Here is a 25000-nt window from a genome sequence, read left to right as displayed (position 1 = left end):
CTAGTGGTTCAGGCTCGGAGACCTCAGTCGCCCCTAGGAAAGGTGACAATTCCTCGGACTCCTCGGCCTCCTCCTCGTCTTCCTCGGATGAAGACTCTAGCCGGTTCTGCTTCCCCTTAGACCAGATGGACAGATTAGTGAAAGCAATACGGTCCACCATGGGGGTAGCGGACAAAAAACGGGAACTCTCAGCACAGGACATAATGTTCGGGGGTCTAGACCCCAAAAAACGCAGAGCCTTTCCGTTAAACGATAAGGTTCAAAACCTAATTGACAGAGAATGGAAGAGACCGGAAAAAAGGGGTTCCATGCCACCAGCCTTTAAGCGGAGATACCCCTTTGATAACCCGGTAGTAAACAGATGGGATAAAGCCCCGAAACTAGACGCAGCAGTAGTCAAAGCATCTAAAAAATCTGCCATACCATTTGACGATATGGCCTCCTTGAAAGATCCGCTAGATAAAAAAGCGGATTCTTTTCTTAAAGGGACATGGGAGATGTCAGCAGGCGCGTTAAGACCAGCGATAGCTGCCACCTGTACAGCCAGATCGATGATGGTCTGGCTAGATCAGCTGGATTCCGAGCTAAAAGACGGAGCCTCAAGATCATCTATTCGGAAAAGTTTGCCGATCATTCAGAATGGCGCGGCATTTTTAGCCGATGCGTCTGCAGACTCTGCAAGAATGGCGGCTAAAGCCGCGGGTCTATCTAATGCAGCGCGAAGAGCGCTCTGGTTAAAATGTTGGCCAGGAGATATTCAAGCCCGGTCCCGTCTCTGTTCCATTCCCTGTGAGGGGGAGTACCTATTCGGCCCTGTCTTGGACGAATTGTTAGAGAAAGCTGGAGATGACAAAAAGAAATTTCCCAGTCTCCCGAACCCCTCGTACAGACGTCCTTTTACCAGAAAAGGTTTTTTCCGGAGAAGGCCGTCCAGAGATCAGGGCAGATGGGAGGAGAAAAAAAGGAAAGGTACAGGATTCATGTTTGGAGGGGGGCGCCAGGAAGGTCCAGCTCGAGATACGAAAAAGCCGCCCCAATGACTAGTTACCCCGGTAGGAGGGAGACTAGCTGCCTTCTACCCATCCTGGTCTCTGATCTCTAATAGCAGCTGGATATTGGGGATAATAGCCGTGGGACTACGACTAGAGTTTTCTAGGGTTCCCCTTGATCAATTTAAAATCACCCCACTCAGGTCGTCTGCTTCAGAGCAAGCTGCCCTGGAGGCCGAGGTTCATGACCTGTGCGCCAAAAAAGTCCTGATAGAGGTTCCACAGACAGAATGGGGGAAGGGATTCTAATCCCCTCTGTTCCTGGTCCGCAAACCAGACAGCTCCTTTAGGACAATAATAAACCTTAAGGCCCTCAACAAGTTTTTGGTCATACGTCCTTTTAAAATGGATACAATTAAATCTGCAATAAAATTGCTGTTCCAAAACTGCTTTATGGTGGTGTTAGATCTGAAAGACGCATACTACCATATACCCATCCATGCAGGCCATCAGCGGTTTCTCAGAGTGGCGGTTCAGTTGGATGGGTCAATTCGACATTTCCAATATGCGGCCCTCCCTTTTGGAGTGGCAGTCGCTCCCCGAGTATTTACTAAAGTAATAGCGGAGGTCATGGCCCATCTACGTGAATCGAACATTCTGGTGATCCCCTACCTGGACGATTTTCTTATTGTAGGTAAAACGGCGAATCATTGTTCACAACAGCTACAAAAGGCAATGTCCGCCCTAGAACGGTTAGGATGGTTGCTGAACGTCAAAAAGTCTCGGTTGCAACCAATGAAAGTCCAACAATTCTTGGGCCTAACCCTGGATTCTGAAAAACAGGAATGCCGTCTGCCCCCGGAGAAGCTTGTTCGCCTCCGTTATCAGATCCTGAACGCCTCCAATAACCCCACCATGTCCCTCAGGAAAGCCATGTCCCTTCTAGGCTCTCTTTCGGCCTGTATCCCGGCAGGCCAGTGGGCCCAGTTTCATGCAAGGAAACTACAGAGCGAGGTCTTATTACATCAAAAGGTCCTTGGGGGTTACTTGGAGGGTCAGCTAACCTTGTCCCGTAACACAAGGGAGTCCCTAGAGTGGTGGTTAGACAAGGATAACTTGTCTAAAGGGGTGCCCTGGGAGTATAACGTAACCCGCATAGTCACCACGGATGCTAGTCCTTACGGTTGGGGAGCTCATATGGGTGAAATATTAGTCCAGGACCAATGGCAACATGATCAGTTAGGAATGTCATCTAACCTAAAAGAATTGACAGCGGTAGAACAGGCGGCTAAAAAGCTCCTTGTGTATCTACAGGGCCATCACGTGCGGGTGTTCTCCGACAATCAGGTCGCCGTGGCATATATCAATCACCAAGGCGGGACCCGTTCCAGACCCCTGATGATTGTAGCAGAGCGGTTGTTCCATCTAGCAGAACAATACTTTCTATCTTTAACAGCGTTGCATATAAAAGGAAGAGACAACATCACGGCAGACTTTTTAAGCCGCAATCAGCTAAAGCAGGGGGAATGGTCCCTAAACTCCTCCATATTCAATCTCATTGTTCAAAAGTGGGGATATCCAGAGGTAGACCTCTTCGCCACCAGAGACAACAGGCAATTGAAACAATTCTGCTCCCTAAATCCCAGAGAGAATCCTCTGGCGGTAGATGCCTTCCTGATAAAGTGGGACTTCAAACTAGCCTACGCCTTCCCTCCCCTATCTCTTCTACCCCTGGTGATGAGGAAAATCAGGAAAGACAGAGCAAGGGTTATAGTCATCGCTCCATTTTGGCCCAGGAGAGCATGGTTCTCATGCCTCAGGACCATGTCGGTATCCGATCCTTGGGTTCTGCCGGACATCCCGGATCTCCTGTCCCAGGGCCCAGTCTTCCATCCTCAGGTAGCTGGCCTTCATCTGACGGCGTGGAGTTTGAACGGTCATTATTAGAAGAGAAGGGCTTCTCCGCAGACCTAGTTAACACCCTACTTAAGAGTAGGAAAATCATTACCACAAAAATTTATGTCGGAATTTGGAAGAAATTCCTTCAAAACTCAGGAGTAGTCGCTGGGGATTCAGCGCCTATAATGCAGATATTAGAGTTCCTACAAAAAGGTCTGGACATGGGGCTCTCTACCAGTACCCTTAAAGTACAAGTGTCAGCCTTGGGGGCTCTGTTTAGCTGTAACATCGCTGGTAATTATTGGGTAAGCAGGTTCATTAAGGCGGCAGGTAGATCCAGGCCAATAATGAAGGATAGGTTCATGCCGTGGGACTTAAACCTAGTCCTCACTGCTATGACAGAGACCCCATTCGAACCTATCTCGTCGGCTTCCCTAAAAAACCTGTCCCTCAAGGTAGCCTTCCTGGTAGCTCTAACATCAGCCCGCAGAATAAGCGATATCCAGGCTTTATCTAGGTGTCCTCCTTATTCACAGTTCAAAGAGGATAGGGTTATACTTAGACCTGACCCAGCGTACTTGCCGAAGGTAGTGTCTAGTTTCCATAGGACACAGGAAATAGTTCTTCCATCCTTCCTCCCTAATCCAACTAACGAGAAGGAAAAGAAACTACACACCCTGGATGTCAGGAGAGGCCTCATAGAATATCTGACAGTCACCGATCCCTGGAAGAAAGATAATGCCCTATTTATCTCTCATCAAGGCCCCAGGAAAGGTTGTAGAGCATCAAAAAATACACTAGCCAGATGGATTAGAGAGGCGATTTCAATAGCATACACCTCAAAGGGCAGGTCGCCACCCGGGAAGCTGAGGGCGCATTCCACCAGAGCCATGGCAACCTCATGGGCCGAAAGATCAGAAGTCTCCATTGACCAGATTTGTAAGGCGGCTACTTGGTCCTCTCCGAGCACCTTTTATAGTCATTATAGGCTAGACCTGGGTGCTTCCACAGACCTCTCTTTTGGTATAAGGGTGCTGCAGGCTGTAGTCCCTCCCTAAAGCTGATATTACTCTCTGTAAAGCTCTCAGGTGGTGCTGTCATGGACGACCGAATAAAGTCTTAGTTACTCACCGGTTAACGGTATTTTTCTGAGTCCATGACAGCACCCGTATATTCCCTCCCTTATATTTTGCTTGGGGTGTGCACGTCTATTTCTTGTATATGCTCACTGGTGGTAAAAGTTTATAATTGTAAACAATACTGTACATAAATCATGCATTAACCTTGGAAGTCCTCTTGTGCTCTGTAATCCAACTGATGCGTGGGAGAGGTGCCACCCTTTTGTATCTGTAGGTTTCCTGTTCCTAAGGGGTGGATCCCCTCTCTCAGGTGGTGCTGTCATGGACTCCGAAAAATACCGTTAACCGGTGAGTAACTAAGACTTTTTGCAATAAAAAGCGTCTTTTAGCGTGTGACAGCTGCCAAACATAAAAACCCGCTATAAATAGTAAATCAAACCCCCCTTTATCACCCCCTTAGTTAGGGAAAAATAATAAAATTTAAAAAATGTATTTATTTCCATTTCCGCATTAGGGATAGGGCTAAGGTTGGGGTTAGGGTTGGGATTAGAGTTAGGGGTCTGTTGGGGTTAGAGTTCGAGTTAGAATTGGGGGGTTTCCACTGTTTGGGCACATCAGGAGCTCTTCAAACGCGATATGGCGTCTGATGTCAATTCCCACCAATTCTGCGTTGAAAAAGTCAAATGGTGCTCCTTCCCTTCCAAGCTCTACCATGCGCCCAAACAGTGGTTTACCCCCACATATAGGGTGTCAGCGTACTCAGGACAAATTGCATAACAACTTTTGGGGTCTAATTTCTCCTGTTACACTTGTGAAAATAAAAAATTGAGGACTAAAAGATCATGTTTGTTGAAAAATTAAGATTATTTTATTTTCACGCCCGGGCATTATAAACATCTGTCAAGCACTTGGGGGGTTTAAAGTACTCACCACACATCTAGAATAAGTTCCTTGGGGGGTCTAGTTTCCAAAATGGGGTCACTTGTAGGGGGTTTCCACTGTTTAGGCACATCACTGATTGTGAAGTTTCCACAACCAGTGATGGTTTGGGTAGCTATGTGTCAGGATTCGTACCGGGGTCTAGTCTGTGTTCCACAGCAAGTCTCGCTGCCTTACTTGCTGTGCCACACAACCATTCGTAATATACAGTTTCTGATCAACTAGTTCTTTTTCATTCATTGTTCTTCCTCCGTTCTGGTGATTGGCTGCTTCACTGTTTCCTGTGCTTATGTCCCGCCTTTTTCCTATTTAGCACTCCACAGGGCTCTCACTCCCTGCCGGTGATTCTTCTGTGGTACGGATTCCTGTCTTCCCTACAGCGCTGTCCGGTACAACCTCTGACAGCCTCCCGGTCTCTCTCTCGTTGAGTACCTCTGGGACTCCAGCTTTCCGCATTGGTCTTTGCTGAAATCTTAGTATTTTTTGTGTTAGCTTGGGGTCTTCGTGGTTTTACCCTTCAGGTTCATTCACTCTTTAGTTTCACTCTAGGAGTCCTCCTTGCTGCTGCTTGTCTCCCTTAGGTGTTCCTGCACTCATTCCACCCTCGCTTTACCCTCACTGTAGCTCCCTGCACTTACGCCGAGGTAGGGACCGCCGCCCAGTTGTCGCCCACCGGCTAGGGTGGGACCGGCAAGTAGGTAGGGTCAGTGATGGGTGGAGCTCAGTGGCACCCTCTTCCCCTGCCGTGTGGTGGAATCATAACACTATGTCATCTGCTGGTATAGGTACATTGTGTTTTATCAAGACCAAAGTCAGCGCAGCTGTCTACCAGGAAATTTTAGAGCACTTCATGCTTCCCTCTGCCGTCAAGCTTTTTGGAGATGGAAATTTCATTCTCCAGAAGGACTTGGCACCTGTCCACACTGCCAAATGTACTAATACCTGGTTTAAAAACAGTAGTATGACTGTGCTTGATTGGCAGCAAGCCCCATAGAGAATCTATGGGGTATTGTCAAGAGGAAGATGAGAGACACCAGACCCAACAATGAAGAGGAGATGAGGGCTGCTATCAAAGCAATCTGGGCTTCCATAACACCTCAGCAGTGCCACAGGCTGATCGCCTGCATGCCATGCCGCATTGATGCAATATTTGACGCTAACGAGCCCTGACCAAGTATTGAGTGCATTTACTGAATATACATTTCAGTAGGCCAACATTTCAGATTTTACAATCATGTTTCAAGCTGGTGTTATACAGTATTCTAATTTACTGAGATAATGACTTTTGGGCTTTCATTGGCTGTAAGCCATAATCAACAACATTAGCAGAAATAAACACTTGAAATAGATCACTCTGTTTGTAATGACTATATATAATGAGTTTCAATTTTTGTATTGAAGAACTGAAATAAATTAACTTTTTGATGATATTCTAATTTTGTGAGATGCACCTGTATGTGAAAGATATACAGACTCGACAGCATCAAAATTATAAAAAAAATTAATAAAAGATTTTTAATTGTTTGCCTAATTTTGCAAATAAACTGTAAAAAATATATTTTAGATTGTCTTACCTTCCTCTTGCTCAGTCATCGCAGATTCGATTACTGTTTGAGTGGAATCAACCTCTAAAAATGGAAATATGCTTAGAGCTACATATGTGCCAGAATTAACTGCAGAAATAAGATTGATAAAAAAGATAGAGAGCAGTTGTATTTTGGTAGTTGTTTTTTTTGCATTGATAGGGTTTATATAAAAGCTTTTTCATTGGCATAATAAACCATTTTTAGTTCATTTTTAAATATGCTATTTATTGTTTGATACATTGTATCAGCAATCCACTATGTCCAATAATTTGTATATGTAAGTACGGTAAGCCCTACTTAGCTGACATGACCAAACAGATCACTTTTATGTAATATTCATCTGACCTAGCTTTAAGGCATGACGAAGCAACATATTTTTACACTATTTCCAAAGTTTGCTTTTTTTTTTAAACGGACTTGTCATTCTTGAAGCATATTCTGCACAGAATCCACACAGTGCGTAAACGTGTGGATTAGCGCCATTGTAAAAGCAGCATTTGGCTTTATGGTAGCACAAAGTACAATTCGGCAGCAGAAATCCATCAGCCACGTATTTCTGCCTCCAATTTTCTTTTAAAGCAGCATCTTACTTTTCAGAATTAAAATCAGCCTTGTGAATGTGTCCTTGACTCAACAGCAAGAACAATAAATGACTCAAATTCAATATTAGAAAAATAACGCAAATTCTATTTTTCCACATTATTTCGCACTTCTATGATTTTAGGTGTTCCTTTGATTAAAAAGTTCCCTTTAAGAAGGATCTTTACTAGTGATAAGCGAACGTGTTTGGATAAGGTGTTATCCGAGCATGCTCTGGTGCTAACCGGCGTGCTTGAAAAATATGTTCTAGTCCCTGCGGTTGCAGGTCTCGAGGCTGTTCGACAGGAGCAACACATACAGGGATTGCTGATCAAATGTCATGATCCAGGAAGGGGTTTTCGCTTTGGCCCGTCCTGGTCAGACAGGGGGTTAATTGTTTCTGCCTCTCTCTGGCAGAGGGCAGCTATTTAATGCTCACTGGACCTGGGTCCAGTGTCAGTTATACTCCTGCCCTCGGCTGAGTTAGTTGACCTCTTGTATACGTGTGCCTGATAACTTGTTGCTTGTTTGGTTGTGATCTAGTTCTGTCCCTGTAAGGCTACTTTCACATTTCCGTTTTGAAGCATCAGGCGCGATGCGGCGAAAAATGGAAAAACCGGATCCGGCGCCTGCTGCCACCGGATCTGGCTTTTTTCCCATAGACTTACATTATCGCCGCATTACGCCTGATGGCCATGCGGCGTGTCCGGCTTTAGCCGGAAACGGCAAAAAATGCCTGTCCGGCGTCTGCAAAAAAACTTTCCATGCAACGTTTTTTGACAGCGCCGGACTGCTTTTTTGCAGAGCGCATGCGCGAAGACTCTCTTTCCCTCTCCCTCTCCTGCACCGTATCCGGCAAAAACAGATGATCCGGCGGGCTGCGGCTCCTACCGGATCAGGTTTGACAACTTTTCGCCGCAGCCCGCCGGATTTAAAATCCGGAAATGTGAAAGTAGCCTTACAGGTTCTGCCTGACCCTCTTGTACCGCACCGTCCTCTCGTGTATGACCCTCTGCTTGTGACTCGACTGCTCTCTGCTCATCCCTTTTGTACCGCACCGCCCTCTTCCTGTACCTCGTTCGCCTGTATTGTGTATGATCTCTGGTTTGCCCGACTCTGAGTGTTCTTCCATCTCAGTAAGCAGGACGCTAAGCCCCGCCCCCCTGTGGTCACATGACTTTAGGTCCCGTGCCTGCTTGCTAATACTTCAGCGTTCAGGTCCTGTGCGTCTGTACTTTCCAGCTGTTACTGTCCCCGGGACCCCTACAGCACTGGTGAGTCCCTGCTCAGCGAGGGCTGTACACCGGCACTGTCAGGATCCTGACATCAAACAGGCATGTCTAACAGCTGTGAGACATGAAGCCGCGGAGACTAGAACATACTTTTTGAGGTCTCCAAAGATACTCAGCAGACGAGCATGCTCTGATAACACCTTATCAGAACACGTTCACTCAACAGTAGTCTTTACATGTCAGAGAAAAACAGCCATTGAGAATGGATAATCTTCAAACAGGTTTATTTAAGGTCAGATGCACATTAGGTTTCTGAACTCAATACCAAATCTCTAAAGGAAATCTGCCAGCAGGCTTTTGCTATTCCAGTGATCTACTACTTACTAGGCTGTAAGTTTCATTACAATTAGTGTTTTGTCAGCATGAAATTACCACTAGAGGACTAGCTGCCTTGTGCTTCCTAGTCAACTGCTCTGTGAAACCCCTCCCTCACCACTGATTAGCAGCTTTCTGTCAATGTATAGCATACACAGAAAGCTGCCAATCAGTGGTGTGGTCAGAGTTACACATACCTGAACATTCTGAGCTCTGATAGATCTGCAGCATGGAAATCTTGATTGTATTACAACTGCTACACCCAGTAAAATAAGTGATCTATCAATATAATCAGGGTGTCACGCTGAATGAGGGAGAAGCTAGGTGCACAATTGAGCATCTCTGGAGAGACCTGAAAATGGCTGTCCACCAACGTTCACCATCCAACCTGACGGAACTGGAGAGGGTCTGCAAGGAAGAATGGCAGAGGATCCCCAAACCCAGGGGTGAATAACTTGTTGCATCATTGCCAAGAAGTCTCTCGGCTGTACTAGCTCAAAAGGGTGCTTCTACTCAATACTGAGCAAAGGGTCTGAATACGTATGACCATGTGATATTTCAGTTTTTATTTTTTTAATAAATTTGGAAAAATTTCTATATTTCTGTTTTTTGTCAGTCAAGATGGGGTGCAGAGTGTACATTAGTGAGAAAAAAATGAACTTTTTTGAATTTACCAAATGGCTGCAATGAAACAAAGAGTGAAAAAATGAAAGGGAATCTGGCACCTCATTTTGGCGGTCTATGTAAATGATTTCGGTCCGGTCCGATCGTTTTGGGTCCTTTCCTCCACCCCTCCTTAGCCACTGTCTGCAATATTTCTCGGAATGTCCATAGTTGTCCTCCATATTACGCGCCAATCTTGACTCGCACATGCGCAGTATTCTTTGCCCAATTGCGGGCAAAGCCGAAAAGCATTAGTGTGCATGCGCGGGTGAACTATGTCCTGGAACACAGCTAAATACTTCCGGGACATAGTTCACCGGCGCATGCGCACTAATGCTTTTCGTCTTTGTCCGCAATTGGGCAAAGCATACTGCGCGTGGGCGAGTCAAGATTGCAATGCGCACGCGCGTAATATGGAGGACAACTACGGAAATTCCCAGAAATATTGCGAACAGCAGCCAAAGAGGGGTGGAGGAAAGGACCCAAAACACCGCCCATCGGACCGGACCGAATTCATTTACATAGACAGCCAAAATGAGGTGACAGATTCCCTTTAAAGGGGTCTGAATACTTTCCGTTCCCACTGTAGATACGTCCCTGATTTAAACTGTGCATCCACTCTTATCTATGTCAGTAGATAGTATCATAAAAACATCTTAAGGTAGGACCCTTCATTGTTAGGTTAAAGGGGCCTGATGAAATCGCGCAGTGTTGTGCACCTTTAGCTTTTAGTTCTGATTTCTTCACATATCTTTGATCATCAATAGAATTTAATAACGTCAGAACATAGAAGAAATGTCTTGTGTTCAGATCGCCTGACACAGAGCAGATTTCCTGGTTGGAAAGAAGCTACTATCAACATTTTCCATCTGAAGAGAAGTTCAGGTACACAGGCCTTTAAGAAATCTGTGTTACTTCATCTTCTGAATTACATTAAAGGAAAGCTCAGTATTTGAAAGAAGATTTTATGAAACAGCATAAACATTAATTTCGCTATTCTGTATTTTGTATTTTACAGCCATTAGTATGAACCATAAATGTATTTTCCAGGTTATAAAAGCTCTTATATCAGCTGCTTATGGTGTAAGATAACACATAGGCACAAACTACTACATACGCCATTTACATCCTTTGCTAGTCCGGTGGTGATGGTCATTTCATGGTCTGCAACAATGAAATGTGACCACTGCAGCCAATCACTACTCCCAATGCAGCCAGTCACTACTCCTAACATCAGTATGGAGAGATCATGATGCCAGTGATCCTTTGCCCAGGTCATTACAGCACGTCATCGGTCCAGCAAATTAAGCAGAGGCTGGCAGGGAACCATGGGAGCGCCAGTACTAAAGCGGCTAATGATTTAGAAGGGAAAATGTGCACATTTGCTATTTAAGGCCATAAGCAGTTGACTGAAGTTTTTTTTGAACGACTTACCATTTTCGTCAGGATTGGACTCTTGATTTTGGACTGTGAGACTTGTATCAGCACTATGGAAAAATATACATATCAGAAGATTCAGCAGTTACACAACACTTAATGGTAGTGATATCATTTTCAGGCGATTGCTTGAGAACCCACTACAAAAAAAGTGAACCTAATGCACAGCAATGTAAAAGCGGAATTGCCCGTCATATTGCACATGCTTATTCATTTTTTACTTCTGTTAACCTGTTTGCGTTTCAGAAACCATAAACAGAAATATCACGATGGTTTAAATTACAGAGGTGGACGCTGGCAGCGAAGTCATCGCACAAAGACAGCAAAACAGTCAGCGAAGCTGCTTGCAGCTTTGTCAAGAAAATCTTTGGCCTATTCACCGGTATCTGAAAGGCGTCACCTTTACACCTGAATCGCACAATGGACACCTGGTAAATATTTTGCATCCATATTTTGAAGCTAAAATTAATAATGGATCCTAAATCCAAAATCAAATAAAGGAATTTTTTTTTTACACCTATTAATTTTTGCATCCAATTCTAATTTTGGTTTTACAAAAATGGATGCAAAATGCGAACTTATGGAGCTTTCACACTGCATTCAGGCCCTCATTTGGTGGGTCCATTGGGTCTTACATCTGAAGCCCCTGGAAAATGGGACTCAGTCGTATGGACTGACGGGGCTATAGACTATAATGGTGCCAACAGAGCAAATGTGTGCTGCGACATCCAGATAGAGTAGACTGCACTTGGGTGTCCATCTCCAGTAGGCGCATACACCCGCTCAGATCTGCACATCCTATACAGCCGATACATTACAACATAATAGGGTCTTGGGAAGATGTATAATGAAGGCCAACACCCAATAGTGATCTGCCAGATGTAATTAATAGTGTGATTCCAATAATAATGTTATATCTTATTTTTTATTTTAAAGGTTTATTTTGTCAGCCCTGAAGATTTATGTTAGGCTCTCAGCTGTCACGTAATGAATCCAATATGAGAAGAGAGAATAAGTATGCGGTACTCACCGTGTAAAACACTTCAGCAGATTTTATTCCAAGCAGATACACTGACAGTGTGGTGGCCTGTGAAACACAACAGAGCATGGACAACAGCCGTTTCGCGCCGATCAGGTGCTTTGTCCAGAAAGATGCAGCTGCGCCAAACAGCTGTTGTCCGTGCTCTATAGAGTTTCACATGCCACCACACTGTTGTCGTATCTGCTTGGAGTAAAACCTGCTGAAGTTTTTTACACGGGTGAGTGCCACATATTCATTCTCTCTGTTCATATTGGATTTTTACCTCCTTATGTATTTTGATGAGCACGACCCTAGTTTATGGGGAAGAATGTTTTTTGGTTAAAGTGGCGATGCTAACTTTCTTTACTTGGACTCTGTGTCACATTATGAAAGCAGACTTTGGCAATTACAATACTGAAGTTCCCAGAGACTGCAAAGCAAGCAGAACTAATTCAACAAAAAGCATATTTAGCATTAAAACCTTGGTAAGTATAATGTTTGCGTGAGGCCTTCATTTCTGCCATGCACAATATGGCACAGCAGTGTAGACTTTGTTGATACGTGACAGAAGAGTAGAATCTCGTACAGAAAATGGTAGACGCGTAACACAGGAGAACGTAGTTTTTGCCTTTATAGTAAACTAGCTGAAGAGGCCAGCATTGCCCAGGCATAGTAACTAACTGTGGTTTGTTATAACAAACTATAATTCTGGATATATTCCCCGCTCGTATATTCCCCACTCTCGACTCTGATCCCGGGTATATTCCCCGCTCTCGTGTCTTATCCTGGGTATATTCCAGGCTCTTGGCTCTAATCCCGGGAATATTTTCCTCACTCATCTATGATCCACCTCTCGTCTCTGATCCTAGGTATATTCCCCACTCTCGTCTCTGATCCCGGGTGTATTTCCCGCTGTCTTCTCTGATCCTGGGTATATTCCCGTCTCTCTTCTCTGTTCCCAGGTATATTCCCCGCTCTCGTGTCTTATCCTGGGTATATTCCAGGCTCTTGGCTCTAATCCCGGGAATATTTTCCTCACTCATCTATGATCCACATCTCGTCTCTGATCCTAGGTATATTCCCCACTCTCGTCTCTGATCCCGGGTGTATTTCCCGCTGTCTTCTCTGATCCTGGGTATATTCCCGTCTCTCTTCTCTGTTCCCAGGTATATTGCCCGCTCTCGTCAGCAGGGAAAAACTACAACTCCCGACAATTCTCGTGGCGGCCGCCATGCTCGTGGTACAGAGTGCGGATTGCCGATGATGTTGGTGTTCATGTCTCTGCTCTTCTCCAGCGCAGACTGACAGCGGGGGCTCTGCCTGTGTGAGGTGGGTTTCTTCTTTCCTCCATATACATGGGATCAGAGGGTCCCTGCAGCAGAGCCGTGTGTGCACTGTATGTGAGGCTAAGCTGTGTGTCACAACTGTTGTCGGGTGTCCCTGGTCCAGGGGCTCTTTCCCTGTGGCTATGTGGAGTGGGTGGGGCTCTGTGGAGTGGGCGTGGCTTGATACATACACACACATACATACACTCAGCTTTATATATATAGATGCATACAGGATTTTTTTCAGACGTGGGAGGTCAGTTGGCAGCATACAGTATGTTCTGCACATCATTATGCTTGAAGCCTGGCTCTTATAAGATCAACCTTGAAGTTTCCTGTTATGAATTTCCTGGAAATCAGAGAAGTGGCCCTGTGTACAGTGCAGCGGACGCTCAGTTATCCTGATCCTAATAGTTTTGTTTATGCTCTGACTTTGCTTTCAATTACTCCTTATTACCCATGATCTGAGAACAGAGTATGTAGAAATAATTCGTACATCGCTAGTCTATCTGTTCTCATCATTTAAGTAATTGTATGTCTGAGTCATGACACTTGATTGAAGTGGTGATCAGAAGGAATGTAGTAGCTGATGTTCATACAGCCATTACAGGGATTCTGCCAGCACAGAATGACTGTCCAACCCAAATACAGGCACTCGGTGCTTCACAGCGTGGCCAAATATTTATATACACCTTCCCAACTGCTTGTTTTCTCTATATCTACACCCCCACTTCTTTGATTGACAGATCTTGGTTCATACAGCCAGAGAAAGGAGAAGATACAGTCATGGCTGAAAGTGTTCGCATCCTTGAAATTGATCCATAAAATGCAGTATTTCTCCCAGAAAACTATTGCAATTACACATGCTTATTTCCTTTGGTTGTATTGGAACAACAGAGAAAAAAAGGCAAATTGGACATCATTTCACCTAGTAGTCTTTCCGTAAAGATCTCATAAAATGTAAATGGCAAAAATTAAGAGACCGCTTCCAAATGTTCAGTTTGTCTGATTTTTCTCTTTATAGGTATATTTTTGAGTAAAATGTAAATTGTTCTTTTAGTCTATAAACTTCTGACAACATGTCTCCGAATTTCCAAGCAATATTTTTTTTTCTGAAAAGGAGAAATGGTCAAAATTAAAAAAACTCCAGTGCTTTCAGACCTCAAATAATGCAAAGAAAATAAGTTCATAATCATTTAGAAACAACAATACTAATGTTTTAACTCAGGAAGAGTTCTGAATTTTGTGGAATAACCATGATTTTTTAAAACAGCTTTCATGCGTCTTGGCATGCTTGCCACCAGTCTTTCACACTGCTTCTGGCGAAAAAATTTAAGCAGTTCTTCTTGTGACTATCCATCATCCTCTTTATTACATTCCAGAGGTTTTCAATGGGGCTCAGGTCTGGAAATTGGGCTGGCCATGACAGGGTTTTGATGTGGTGGTCTCTTAATTTTTGCCAGAGCTGTATATTAATTTTATTAAATAATCAGTAAGTCAGATATGGGGAGACGTGGACATTTAACAAATGACTAAAAATGCACTGGATAACGCATGGGACACACAGAGCCAAGGCAGCAAACATATCCCTCAAAACAGTTGTATTAGGCTAAGTGCACACGTAGCAGAACTCTCGCGGAAATTACCGCGAGAAATCCGGAATTCCAGTCCGCGGGAAAATCGCATTTTAAATTCCCGCGATTTTCCCGCGGAAAAACTAGCATTTTGCAAGCGTATTTAGCTTGCAAAATGCTAGCGTTTTCCAAGCGATCTGTAGCATCGCTTGGAGAACTGATTGACAGGTTGGTCACACTCGTCAAACACAGTGTTTGACGAGTGTGACCAACTTTTTACTACTGAGGCCGCCTATGCAGCATCAGTAGTAAAAGATAGAATGTAAAAAAAATAAAAAATGGTGTTATTCTCACCCTCCGACGTCCCGCACAGCCGTTCCCAGTAATCCTTTGCGAAAATGCCCGCGATGACGTCAGTTCTCGCGGGATCGCGATGTCTCGCGGTAATTCGCGATGACGTCGCGCGAATGACCGCGAGACTTCGCGATCCCGCGAGAACGGACGCCATCGCAGGCATTTTCGCAAAGGCTTACTGGGAACGAGAGCGTGAAGAGAAGCGGGAAGTCTGCGCGGGACGTCGGAGGGTGAGAATAACAATATTTTTTATTTTAAATTCTATTTTTTACAGGGATATGGTACCCAAAGCCCGGAGGACAGTCTCCTCTCCTCCGGACCGTGGGTATCATCCGCAATTGTTCTGCTTACTTTCCGAATGGTGGGCACAGCCACATGCGGGAAATAAGCGGAACAATGCATTCCTATGGGTGCGGGATCGCCGCGATTCCGCAAATTAATGAGCATGCTGCGGTTTTTACCGCGAAGCGATTCCGCCGCGGTAAAAACCGCAGCATTAGCACAGCATTGCGGAATCCCATAGGAATGCATGGGATGCTTATTTTTCGCGTTTTCGCGGTAAAATCGCGCGGTTAAAACCGCCGTGGAAACGCGAAAAAACCGCCACGTGTGAACTCAGCCTTAGTTGAAAAATCATGTACTAAGTGAGAAAGTAAGTGGGGAAATCCTGCAGTGTATCACCAGGTACAGAGTACAGGGAAATGTGTACAAACTGCACTGGCCACATAGTAATGGCTAAAACTAAGAGTATGTTCCCACGGTCAGTAAACGCTGCGGGTTGGATGCTGCGTACTTCCACAGCGTCAAATCCACAGCAGCCAGATGTTACAGCATAGTCTTTAATCTTTAATAACCTTTATTTTTTTATAATCTTTATTTTTTTTCAAGAAACCCCATGCCCACCATGCGTTCAGAGACGCCTGCAGCATCCCTGCATAAATGGACATGCGGCGAGTCTTTCCAGACCGCAGCTCATTCTCTACAGCGTATATTACCCATAGGATTTAATTAGATGCGGTAAAACCGCATTATCTTTCTAGTCACATGTGTATTACGTGCGGGAACGCAGCTTACTACGCATGTGAACTAATTTAAATAATGTCTTACCTTGTGCCACAGCCGGAAGTGTACGTCCACTGCAGTTCTCGCGATGACTGCCGTGCACGTGACCGCCGGTGAACGAGTTATCTCCAGTGGTCATCTACAAACTCCACTGTGTCTGGATATCAGGCTGGATGGTGGCATAATGCCACCGTTCAGCCAAAGGCATCCAGATGTAGCAGAGCTGGACTTGTCGTGGGACAGGATATCTTCTCAGTGGACACGTAAGGATATTGTTGCTTTTTTATTTTATTTCTCTTACAGGAGATCAAGGGTGTCGGTGGAATAGGCGATGCAGTAAGAATGGTGTAATTAAGATCTATTAAAGGAGTCTGTGTGATTATTTCAATTAAAGGACTTTATTCTTGCTGTGTCTTTATTTACCATATAACTATAAGATTAGTAATGGATAGGTGTCTTATAGACGCTTCTCCATTTCTAATCTGTGGGCTTGATGCCACCAGACAATACAAAGGTGACATCAACCCCACAAATATTACCCCACTTGCCACTGCTACAGGGCAAGTGGGAAGAGCCGGTAAAGTGCCACAATTGGCACATCTTTGGATGCGCCAATTGTGGGGCGGCTGCGGGCTATTTTTGGCTGGTGAGGTCCAAGATCCATGGGCCTCACCAGCCTGAGAATTCCAGGCTGCAGCTGTCTGCTTTTTCCTTGGCTGGTTAACAAAAATAGGGGGACCCCCACTATTTTTGCTAACCATCCAAGGTAAGCAGACTGCTGTGGCCTGGTATTATCAGGATGGTAAGGTTCATGGATATTGGATCCTTACCAGCCTGAAATACCAGCCTCAGTAGTCTGCTTTACTCTGGCTGGTTAACATATATAGGGGGACCCCACGCCATTTTTTTAATTATTATTTATTAAAAATAAGGGGACCTCTCTCTGTGCTTTCCTCCATTTCCTGTGTCATGTACTTCCGGCTGTGTCACAAGATTCACCATTATGTAAATTAGTACACATGCGTAATAAGCTGCGTTTCCGCACTTAATGCACATGTGACTAGGAAGATAATGCGGTTTTACTGCATCTAATGGAAGTGTATGGGTAATTTACGCGGCGGAGATGGATCGTATTCACTACATAAATTGACATGCTGCAGTCTGGAAACACGCGCCGCATGTCCGTCTCTGGGGGTGAGCCGCGGGCATCGGTGCACGTTAGTGGAGATGAGATTTCTTGAAATCCCATTCACTATGCTGTAACAGTTGGATGCTGTGGGTTTGATGCTGCGGATGTAAGCAGCGTCCAACCCGCAGCGTTTACTGACAGTGGGAACATACCCCAATATATCTGCAAGCAGGAACTCACTTTTTTTATCTTCCCAGGAGCCAACTTTCAATTAGCTTTATTTCAAGTGACAAAAAAACACATGCAATGAAAAAACGCATATAAAAACGCATCAAAGACGCAGGTGACCTGCCAGTGACCTCAGATGCAGATTTGGTGCAGATTTCACCTGTGTCAAATCCTGAGCCACTCCTGATCGTGCGCACATACCCTAATAGGTGATGCCAAAGGAGTAATTGTACCTGGAAGGGAACACAAGCATGGGCTCAGAGGGTCTGTGTGTCTCCCCCAACGTGCGTTTCGGATGCTAGCCTTCGTCAGGGGGCATTTCCCCCCCCCTTCTTCATGCAACATGATGATCAGTCCCTATTCTAGTCCGTTATCTATGTAAGCAGTTTTGAAATACGGTACATGTAAACTTATCTATGCTGTCTGTCCTAACATGCTTAAGTTTTTCATGAGTTTTCTTTGTTACTTTCTGTAAAGGTCTGTAGTCAGAGAGCACACCATATTTTTGATCACTAGAACATCCAAAAAATTGATCTGCGTGGAGTCAATGTTCTGAATGAATCGTATATCGGGGTCACATTAGTTGATGAAATCGAAAAATTTGTTAAACAAATGCAGATCACCGTTCCAGATACAGAATATGTCATCTATATAACGGAGCCATATAATGACTCTACATGGGTTATATAATACTCCTGCTATTATGTAGCTGAAAACATATCACCCACATAATCTAAGAAGCCTCTCCTGAACATTTTTCCTTTTCATGTATTCTGACTCTATGGCTCTTGTTTTCTGGTATACCCCGTCTCTTTAGAAGTCTCATTCTTTACTCTTTGTACTTTTTTCCCTTTGCATTTTTTTCCTTCCTTTGTTGTATGTACATGCTTATAAATTCTTCCCTTTTGTATAAACTCTGGCTTCTCTCATCATTATACTATAGTATTTTTCTTTCTTCCTTTCTTTATATTTTATATATCCACTAGCTGAAGAGCCCGGCGCTGCCCGGGCATAGTAACTAACTACGGTTAGTTATAACAAATTATAATGATTATATATATATATATATATATATATATAAAGCTCAGTGTATAGCTCCACCCACTCCGCATAGCCACATTCACTATAATATCCCACATCATCCCATCAGCCATAGCCACCGGACTACTAATATCCCACATCATCCCATCAGTCAGAGCCACCGGACTACTACCCCTAATATCCCACATCGTCCCATCAGCCAGAGCCACTGCATTACTACCCCTAATATCCCACATCATCCCGTCAAAGCCACCGAACTACTACCCCTAATATCCCACATTATCCCGTCAGCCTGGGGTCAGAACCAGAGCGCTGAATGGAATTTCCCTAACTTCCATACCAATGATCTCTTAATAGAAGCAAGGGGTGAGAACCAGAGCGCTGAATGGAATTGCCCTGACTTGCATACCAATGATCCCTTTAATAAAATCCTGGGGTCAGATTCAGAGCGCTGAGGGATTTGCCCTAATTTCCATACAGGAGATCCCTTTAAGAGCCTGGGGTCAGTACGAGAGCATTTGACGGCAACTGCCCTGACTTCCATACTGGGGATCCCTTTAAGAGAGCTTGGGGTCAGAACCAGAATGCTGAGTGGAATTGCCCTATCTTCCATACCAATGATTCCTTTAATAGATGCCTGTGGTCAGAATCAGAGCGCTGAGGGATTTGCCCTAACTTCCATACCGGAGATCCCTTTAAGAGAGGCCTGGAGTCATTACCAAAGCGCAGAGTGGATTTGCCCTGACTTCCATACCAATGATCCCTTTAAGAGAGGCCTGGGGTCAGTATCAGAGCGCTGGATGGATTTGCCCTGACTTCCATACCAATGATCCAATGAGGATGTGTGATGGGTATATGGGCACGGAAAGGGTGATTCATTTCTGTCATGTGCTCTCTGCTCATTTTGGTGGGCAGACAATGGCTAGGAGCTTATATTTCCAGGACTGCTAGATTTTCTCCCACCATGTAAGTGTCTGCTGAGGTGTTTTATGGAGAGGGAAAACTGTTGCTCATAGCAACCAATCACAGATCAGCTTCTTTTAAACAGCTCTGGTGAAATGAAAGATGCTTAGTGATTGGTTGCAAGGAAAACTGTCGCTCATAGAAAGCAATCACAGCTCATTTTCTTTTACACATCTCTGGTGAAATGAAAGATGCTTCGTGATTGGTTGGTGATACACACAAACACACACACATTCAGTTTTATATATAGAGATATACAGTATATTTATATTATCTTTGCTCAGTTCAATCATTGGCAGTAACATAGAACAAATAAATATTATTTTGTACATTATGTAAATATATTCTGATTTTTGCTATTTATCTGTTTTTTTTGTAGGCCCTGATAAAAGTCATCTTGATCACTGGCCTGTTCTCTAGTACAGATTTTCAACTGCAAGTTTTCAGTCTTGTGGCACTATATGATATACATGCGGTTCTCTACCACATAGCACGAATTACAGTATTCTACTGAACCACTGAGCTCCCACCATATTATTTCTAGTGGGATTTTTTCCCAGACATTTTATTTGACTAAAATATATCAATCTCTAGTTCTGGTTTCAGCTGGAGTATTGGAGTTAATATATAATTCTTACTCAGTCTGGGGGGTCTTCATTTCCACAGATGGCGATTGTCCCTCTCTTCTTAGTGTCAATATCGGCAAATGTGATGCTCCTGAAAAATAAATGTATCAAAAGCAATTGATTAGTTGATGGTCTGATAGTGGCCCACTTTCCCGCACCATACTTTATATGTAATACCTGAGCAAAATTCCCGAACCTCTGATCGCGCCACTTAGCCCTTTCATGTCTACTGTCTAGATTGACTGCAGCATAATCAAAGGGATGTGCCCGCTGTTTTTGTTTTGTGATATGATAAGAGAATGGGCGCATAAAGTCACTGAGAGGTGTTCAGAAACGGCGAGATATCTAGTGGAGGCCACTTCAAGAAACGCTCCTTCTTAGGAGAGTTTTTATCCTTTTTTTTAAAGTTTACTGACGGGGTTTTGAAGAGTTTGGGTATGTGCACACAGCATTAGCTAGATGCCGACACATCTGCAAATGGCTTAGTTGGCGGCTTTGCAGTCATCTGAGTGGCGGCTCTGCTGCCAGCGGCCTTCGCTCTATACTTTCAAGTATAGAGTGCGGGTGGCTTCAGAGCAGAAGACGCCCGAAGAATGAGCATGACACTTGTTTTAACTGCTTCAAGGTTTCTGAACCCTGAAATGGTTAAAAGAAGGAACATATACACAGCAATGCCACTTTGAGATTGTTGTGAACTGTCTATTTTATGGGGAGCTTTCCAGGGCGGATACTGAGCAGAATCAGACTGAAAAAGACACAGTGTGGATAAAGCTTTTTAAGAGTGTACTGAAAGAGGTTTTTTTTCCAGAAGTGTATTTTGCCGCCTTTTGATTGGACAGTGCTTAAAAGGAACCTGTCAGCATTTTTGGCCGATATAAGATGCGGCCACCATCTTTCAGGGCTTATCTACAGCATTCTATAATGCTCTAGATAAGCCCCCGGTCTGTCTTGAAAGATAAGAAAAATAAGTTTTATTATACTCACCCAGGGGGGGGGGGGGGCGGTCCGGTCCGATGGGTGTCGAAGGTCCGGCATCTCCCCTCTTCTTGCGATGACGCCCTCTGGCACATCCATAAGATGCACCAATTCTGCAGCTTAGCCTCCGCTCTTCTCACTTGCTCGGGTGCACTGGCAAGTGGGGTAATAGGGTTGGGGTTGGTGCCAGCTTTGTATTGGCAGCTGACATGAAGCCCAGGGGTTAGTAATGGAGAGGAGTCAATAAGACTAACCCCATAGTCTATGACTAACCCCATAGTCATTTTGTAAACAAAAAAACATCAAGAATAAAGTAATTTAATTTAAATAAAGACACTGACACCTTTATTTTAAATGAAACAAAAAAATATATATGTCACCTTGACAGCGAGTCCACTGAAGCCCATGTCCCCTGTAAAAGATTAAAATTAATAAACAACTATATTCCTTTACACGGGACATAGGTATTGGATGATTATCTTCACATCCGATAGGTGAGGGGTTAATGATTGCTTATTATTTTAATTCTTTTAGAGGAAACATGGCCTTCAGTGGATTAGGTGTCAATGTAAGTATAACTTTGCTTTTTCATTTTTAATTAAAAAAAGGGTGTCAATATTTTTATTTCAAACAAAGGACTTTATTCAGGGTGTTTTTATTTATAATATGACTATGGGGTTAGTAATGGGGGGTGTGGCACCCCTGAGGGTTCAGTCGCCACAGAGGAACTGCACCTCACCCAGAGGTGTGGTACCCCACTCTCAGGTAAGGAGGGAGAACCACCCAGGACTCTAACACCTGCACCCAACACACACTACAGTAGCAGGGCACCCTGGACGTACCTTAAGGGAGGATGGCCTTATCCCTGGCTGGGTAGTAAAGGGTGTTGGGGAGGTGGGTGGAGTTGGTAGGAAGAGAGCGGGAAGTAGAACAGTGTAGAGGTCTCAGGATGAGTGTGTGGAAGGAAAGGGAGCAGACATGCTGACAAGCAGCTCCATGGTAAGCTGAAAGAAACAGACAGAATGAAGCTCCCGTAGAGCAGAAGGGGTCTTAGGGGCATGGGACCTGCGAGAGCCACCCGTGGGGCCACATCCAATATTGGAGAGACCAGGTTGCATGGGGGTGCCGGAGGCAAAGGCACCTGTAGGTACTTCAGCCACATGCCACTGTTATCTTCGCCAGAAAGACAGCCAAAAGGGAGCAAGGGGACGCAGAGAGGACGTTACCAGACAAGGTCCACGGCTGCTGGCCTGGGACACTGACTGTGAGGTTTTGGGCAGGAGAGGCGGACAGCCAACAAAGTGAGAGGGCCAGGAGAAGCATAAACTAAAGGGAGTCCTGGGAAGGTGAATCCTGATCTACCTGGGAGTTTGCTAGATCCTTCACCTGGAGGGCACAGCGTCAAGTGGGCACATGTGCACCAGAACAGTGAGTAAAGCTTTGGAACTGCACCTCACGTGTCCTCTGATCATTCCTGCGTCACCCACCAACTCTGCTCCATCTATAATCATCAAATACAACATCTTTTCTATCACAACTGCCCTGGGACAAAGCTCTGCCTGTGGAAAGCTGTACCAACTCAGCTGCATTACCACTAGAGGATCTGCCCTGCAGCACTGGTCACCTCTGACCAGAAACCACAGATGGCATCGCAACACTTTATCACTTTATTACAAACTTTATCATTCCTTGTAAATATTCCCTTTTTATTGGATGCCCAGGGCCACAGACCGGGTCACTGCTGCTGTGACACTTACCGTTTAAGAACCGGCCCGGTACCGAGAATCCCCACTGCCCTGGCAGGCGATCTAGGAGTGTCTTATATACTGATATCCATTATTAACCCCTGGGCTTGATGTCAGCTGCCAATATAAAGCAAACACCAAACCCAATACTATTCCCCACTTGCCAACGCACCAGTGCAAGTGGGAAGAGTGAGGCTAAGCACCAGAATTGGCACATCTTTTGGATGCACCTTTTCAGGGTCAGCTAAGAGCTGATTGTTTTTAGCCCGGGGGGTGCAATATCCATGGCTCCTTCCTAGTCTAGGGTCTAGGGGAGCCTATGTTATTTTTTGGGGGGGGAGTCACCCATTTTAATAACCAGTAAAGGCCATATGTCATGTCCGCCATGTCTGTCATGTCTGCCATGTCTGTTTTGTCTCAAGAACTCCTGGAGCGATGTGCATGCGCATATCTTGTCTGCTATCCTGCTTGTTCCCTAGAGCAGTGTGCACACTCACCTCATGTCTGCTGAGCTGCAAGATGCCTGCGTTTCTGCTTTGCCTTCTGTGATCTTCTCATCATGTCTAGAGTCCCTGATCATGTGTCCTTCCTAGGATCCTGCACTGTCTGGTTCTGCAATCATCTTGTCATGTCTGAAACCTTGATCATGTGACGTTTCCTAAGATCCTGCACTGTCTGGTTCTGCAATCATCTCGTCATGTCTGAAACTCTGATCATGTGTCCTTCCTAGGATCCTGCACTGTCTGGTTCGGTGATCATCTCGTCATGTCTGAAACCTGATCATGTGACTGCGCTCTGTGATCCTGGAGCATCTGAACTTGGAAGTTCTCCCCTGGTCCTGACCTGGAAGAGGAGGTGCTGTGCCCTATATCAGACCACCCCTTCCTTTGTTCAGGGCCTGAGTATTGTGTCCCTGCATGGCTGCATGGTCTGTGGGGTGCTCCCTCTATTCTGTGCCCTTGCACCTAGCTCTGTAGTGCGTCTCTGCACACGCTCAGTGCTCGTACTCCATCTCTTGTCCTGTGCCTTGTCTTATGTTTGTCCGTTGTGCCATGTTCGTCTTTGTCCTGCTTGGACTTGTAGTCCTTCTGTTATTCTCTGCCTTGCCTGTTTTTGCCATGTCTTGCCTTCACTATACTCTGCCTTGTTCCTCCCTATGGTCTCAGTCTTTGCTTGCTCTGCCTCGCTCTCTCCTATGGTGCTCTGTAGTGCTCCCTGGCACATGCACCATTCCTCCTCTCTTTCCTTTTGTGCCCTTTTCCATGTCTAGTCCCAAGGCTCTCCTTGGCCCGGCTCTGGGCTTCGGCCTACGCTCCGCTGCTAGACTCATTCCTATTGTGCTCTCTTGCACGTTTCTAGGCTAGTCCCAAGGCTATCCCTTGGCCCGGCTCTGGGCTTCGGCCTACGCTCCGCTGCTAGCTCTGTTCTTGCTCTGTTCCTGTTCCGTGTTTCTGCCTATGCTTCCGTTCCTGATTCTGTACTCTGATTAAGCCCTGCCTGGTTTCTTGTCTTGTCTTCCCTTGCTGCTTCGTATGCCCTTTGCATGCGCCTAGCCTTCCTAGCCTCCTGTTTGTGCCTCAGCCGTGCCCGCCCTAGCTGTGCCCGCCTGCTTGTGCCTCAGCCGTGCTCGTCGGTCAGTGACAGCTGTGTCGCCTGCCATGCCTCAGTCGGGTTCGCTGGAGTCTTGCCCGTCTGTCAGTGCCGCAGCCCGACCAGCTAGCCAGTGCCCCAGCCGTGCTCTCTGTGCTCCATTGCACCTCACGCCGTTTCTGCACTGTGCTCTACGTGCTCTCTATAGCACGCGCAGGCCTCGCCTGCCCATGGTATACCTCCCCGTGCTTCTTTAAAAGTGCGCGCAGGCTTTGCCATGTCCCCTGTCATGCCCTGTTGCACGCACAGGCCCTGTCTTGGAACCCTGACCCTGGCGTGCCTCTCTGCACGCGCAGGACTCTGCCTCGCCTGACCCTGGCGTGCCTCTCTGCACGCGCAGGACTCTGCTTTGTTACCTTGTGCCTTTGCGTGTCTCTACACACGCACTCTGTCTTACCTTGTGCTTTGGCGTGTCTCTACACACACACCCTGTCTCGTTTTGTGAACCCTGGCGTGTCCCCTACACACGCACCTTGCCTTGCACCTAGCCTTGAACCCTGGCGTGTCCCCTACACACGCACCTAGTCTT

General features: G+C 45.4%; 1 protein-coding gene across 6 annotated transcripts in view; it reads right to left on the bottom strand.

The window, feature by feature from the left end:
* Positions 1-25000, bottom strand: part of SIAH2 (siah E3 ubiquitin protein ligase 2) — a 200541-nt gene that overhangs the window by 85841 nt on the left and 89700 nt on the right. For 5 of the 6 annotated variants that reach the window (XM_073579066.1, XM_073579071.1, XM_073579068.1 and 2 more), the window contains exons 2-4: positions 20114-20192; positions 10776-10828; positions 6481-6579 (exon numbers count right to left, since the gene is read on the bottom strand). In XM_073579066.1, the coding sequence (XP_073435167.1) occupies positions 6481-6579; positions 10776-10828; positions 20114-20133 (172 nt within the window). In that variant the 5' untranslated portion in view covers positions 20134-20192. The remainder of the gene's footprint in view (positions 1-6480; positions 6580-10775; positions 10829-20113; positions 20193-25000) is intronic. The other variant, XM_073579065.1, reaches the window with a different exon arrangement.

Source organism: Dendrobates tinctorius, unplaced genomic scaffold (genome assembly GCF_039654945.1).
Source record: "Dendrobates tinctorius isolate UK_male_01 unplaced genomic scaffold, ASM3965494v1 ptg000060l, whole genome shotgun sequence".
Classification (NCBI taxonomy): Eukaryota; Metazoa; Chordata; class Amphibia; order Anura; family Dendrobatidae; genus Dendrobates; species Dendrobates tinctorius.
This window is presented reverse-complemented; position numbering and strand designations above follow the sequence as displayed.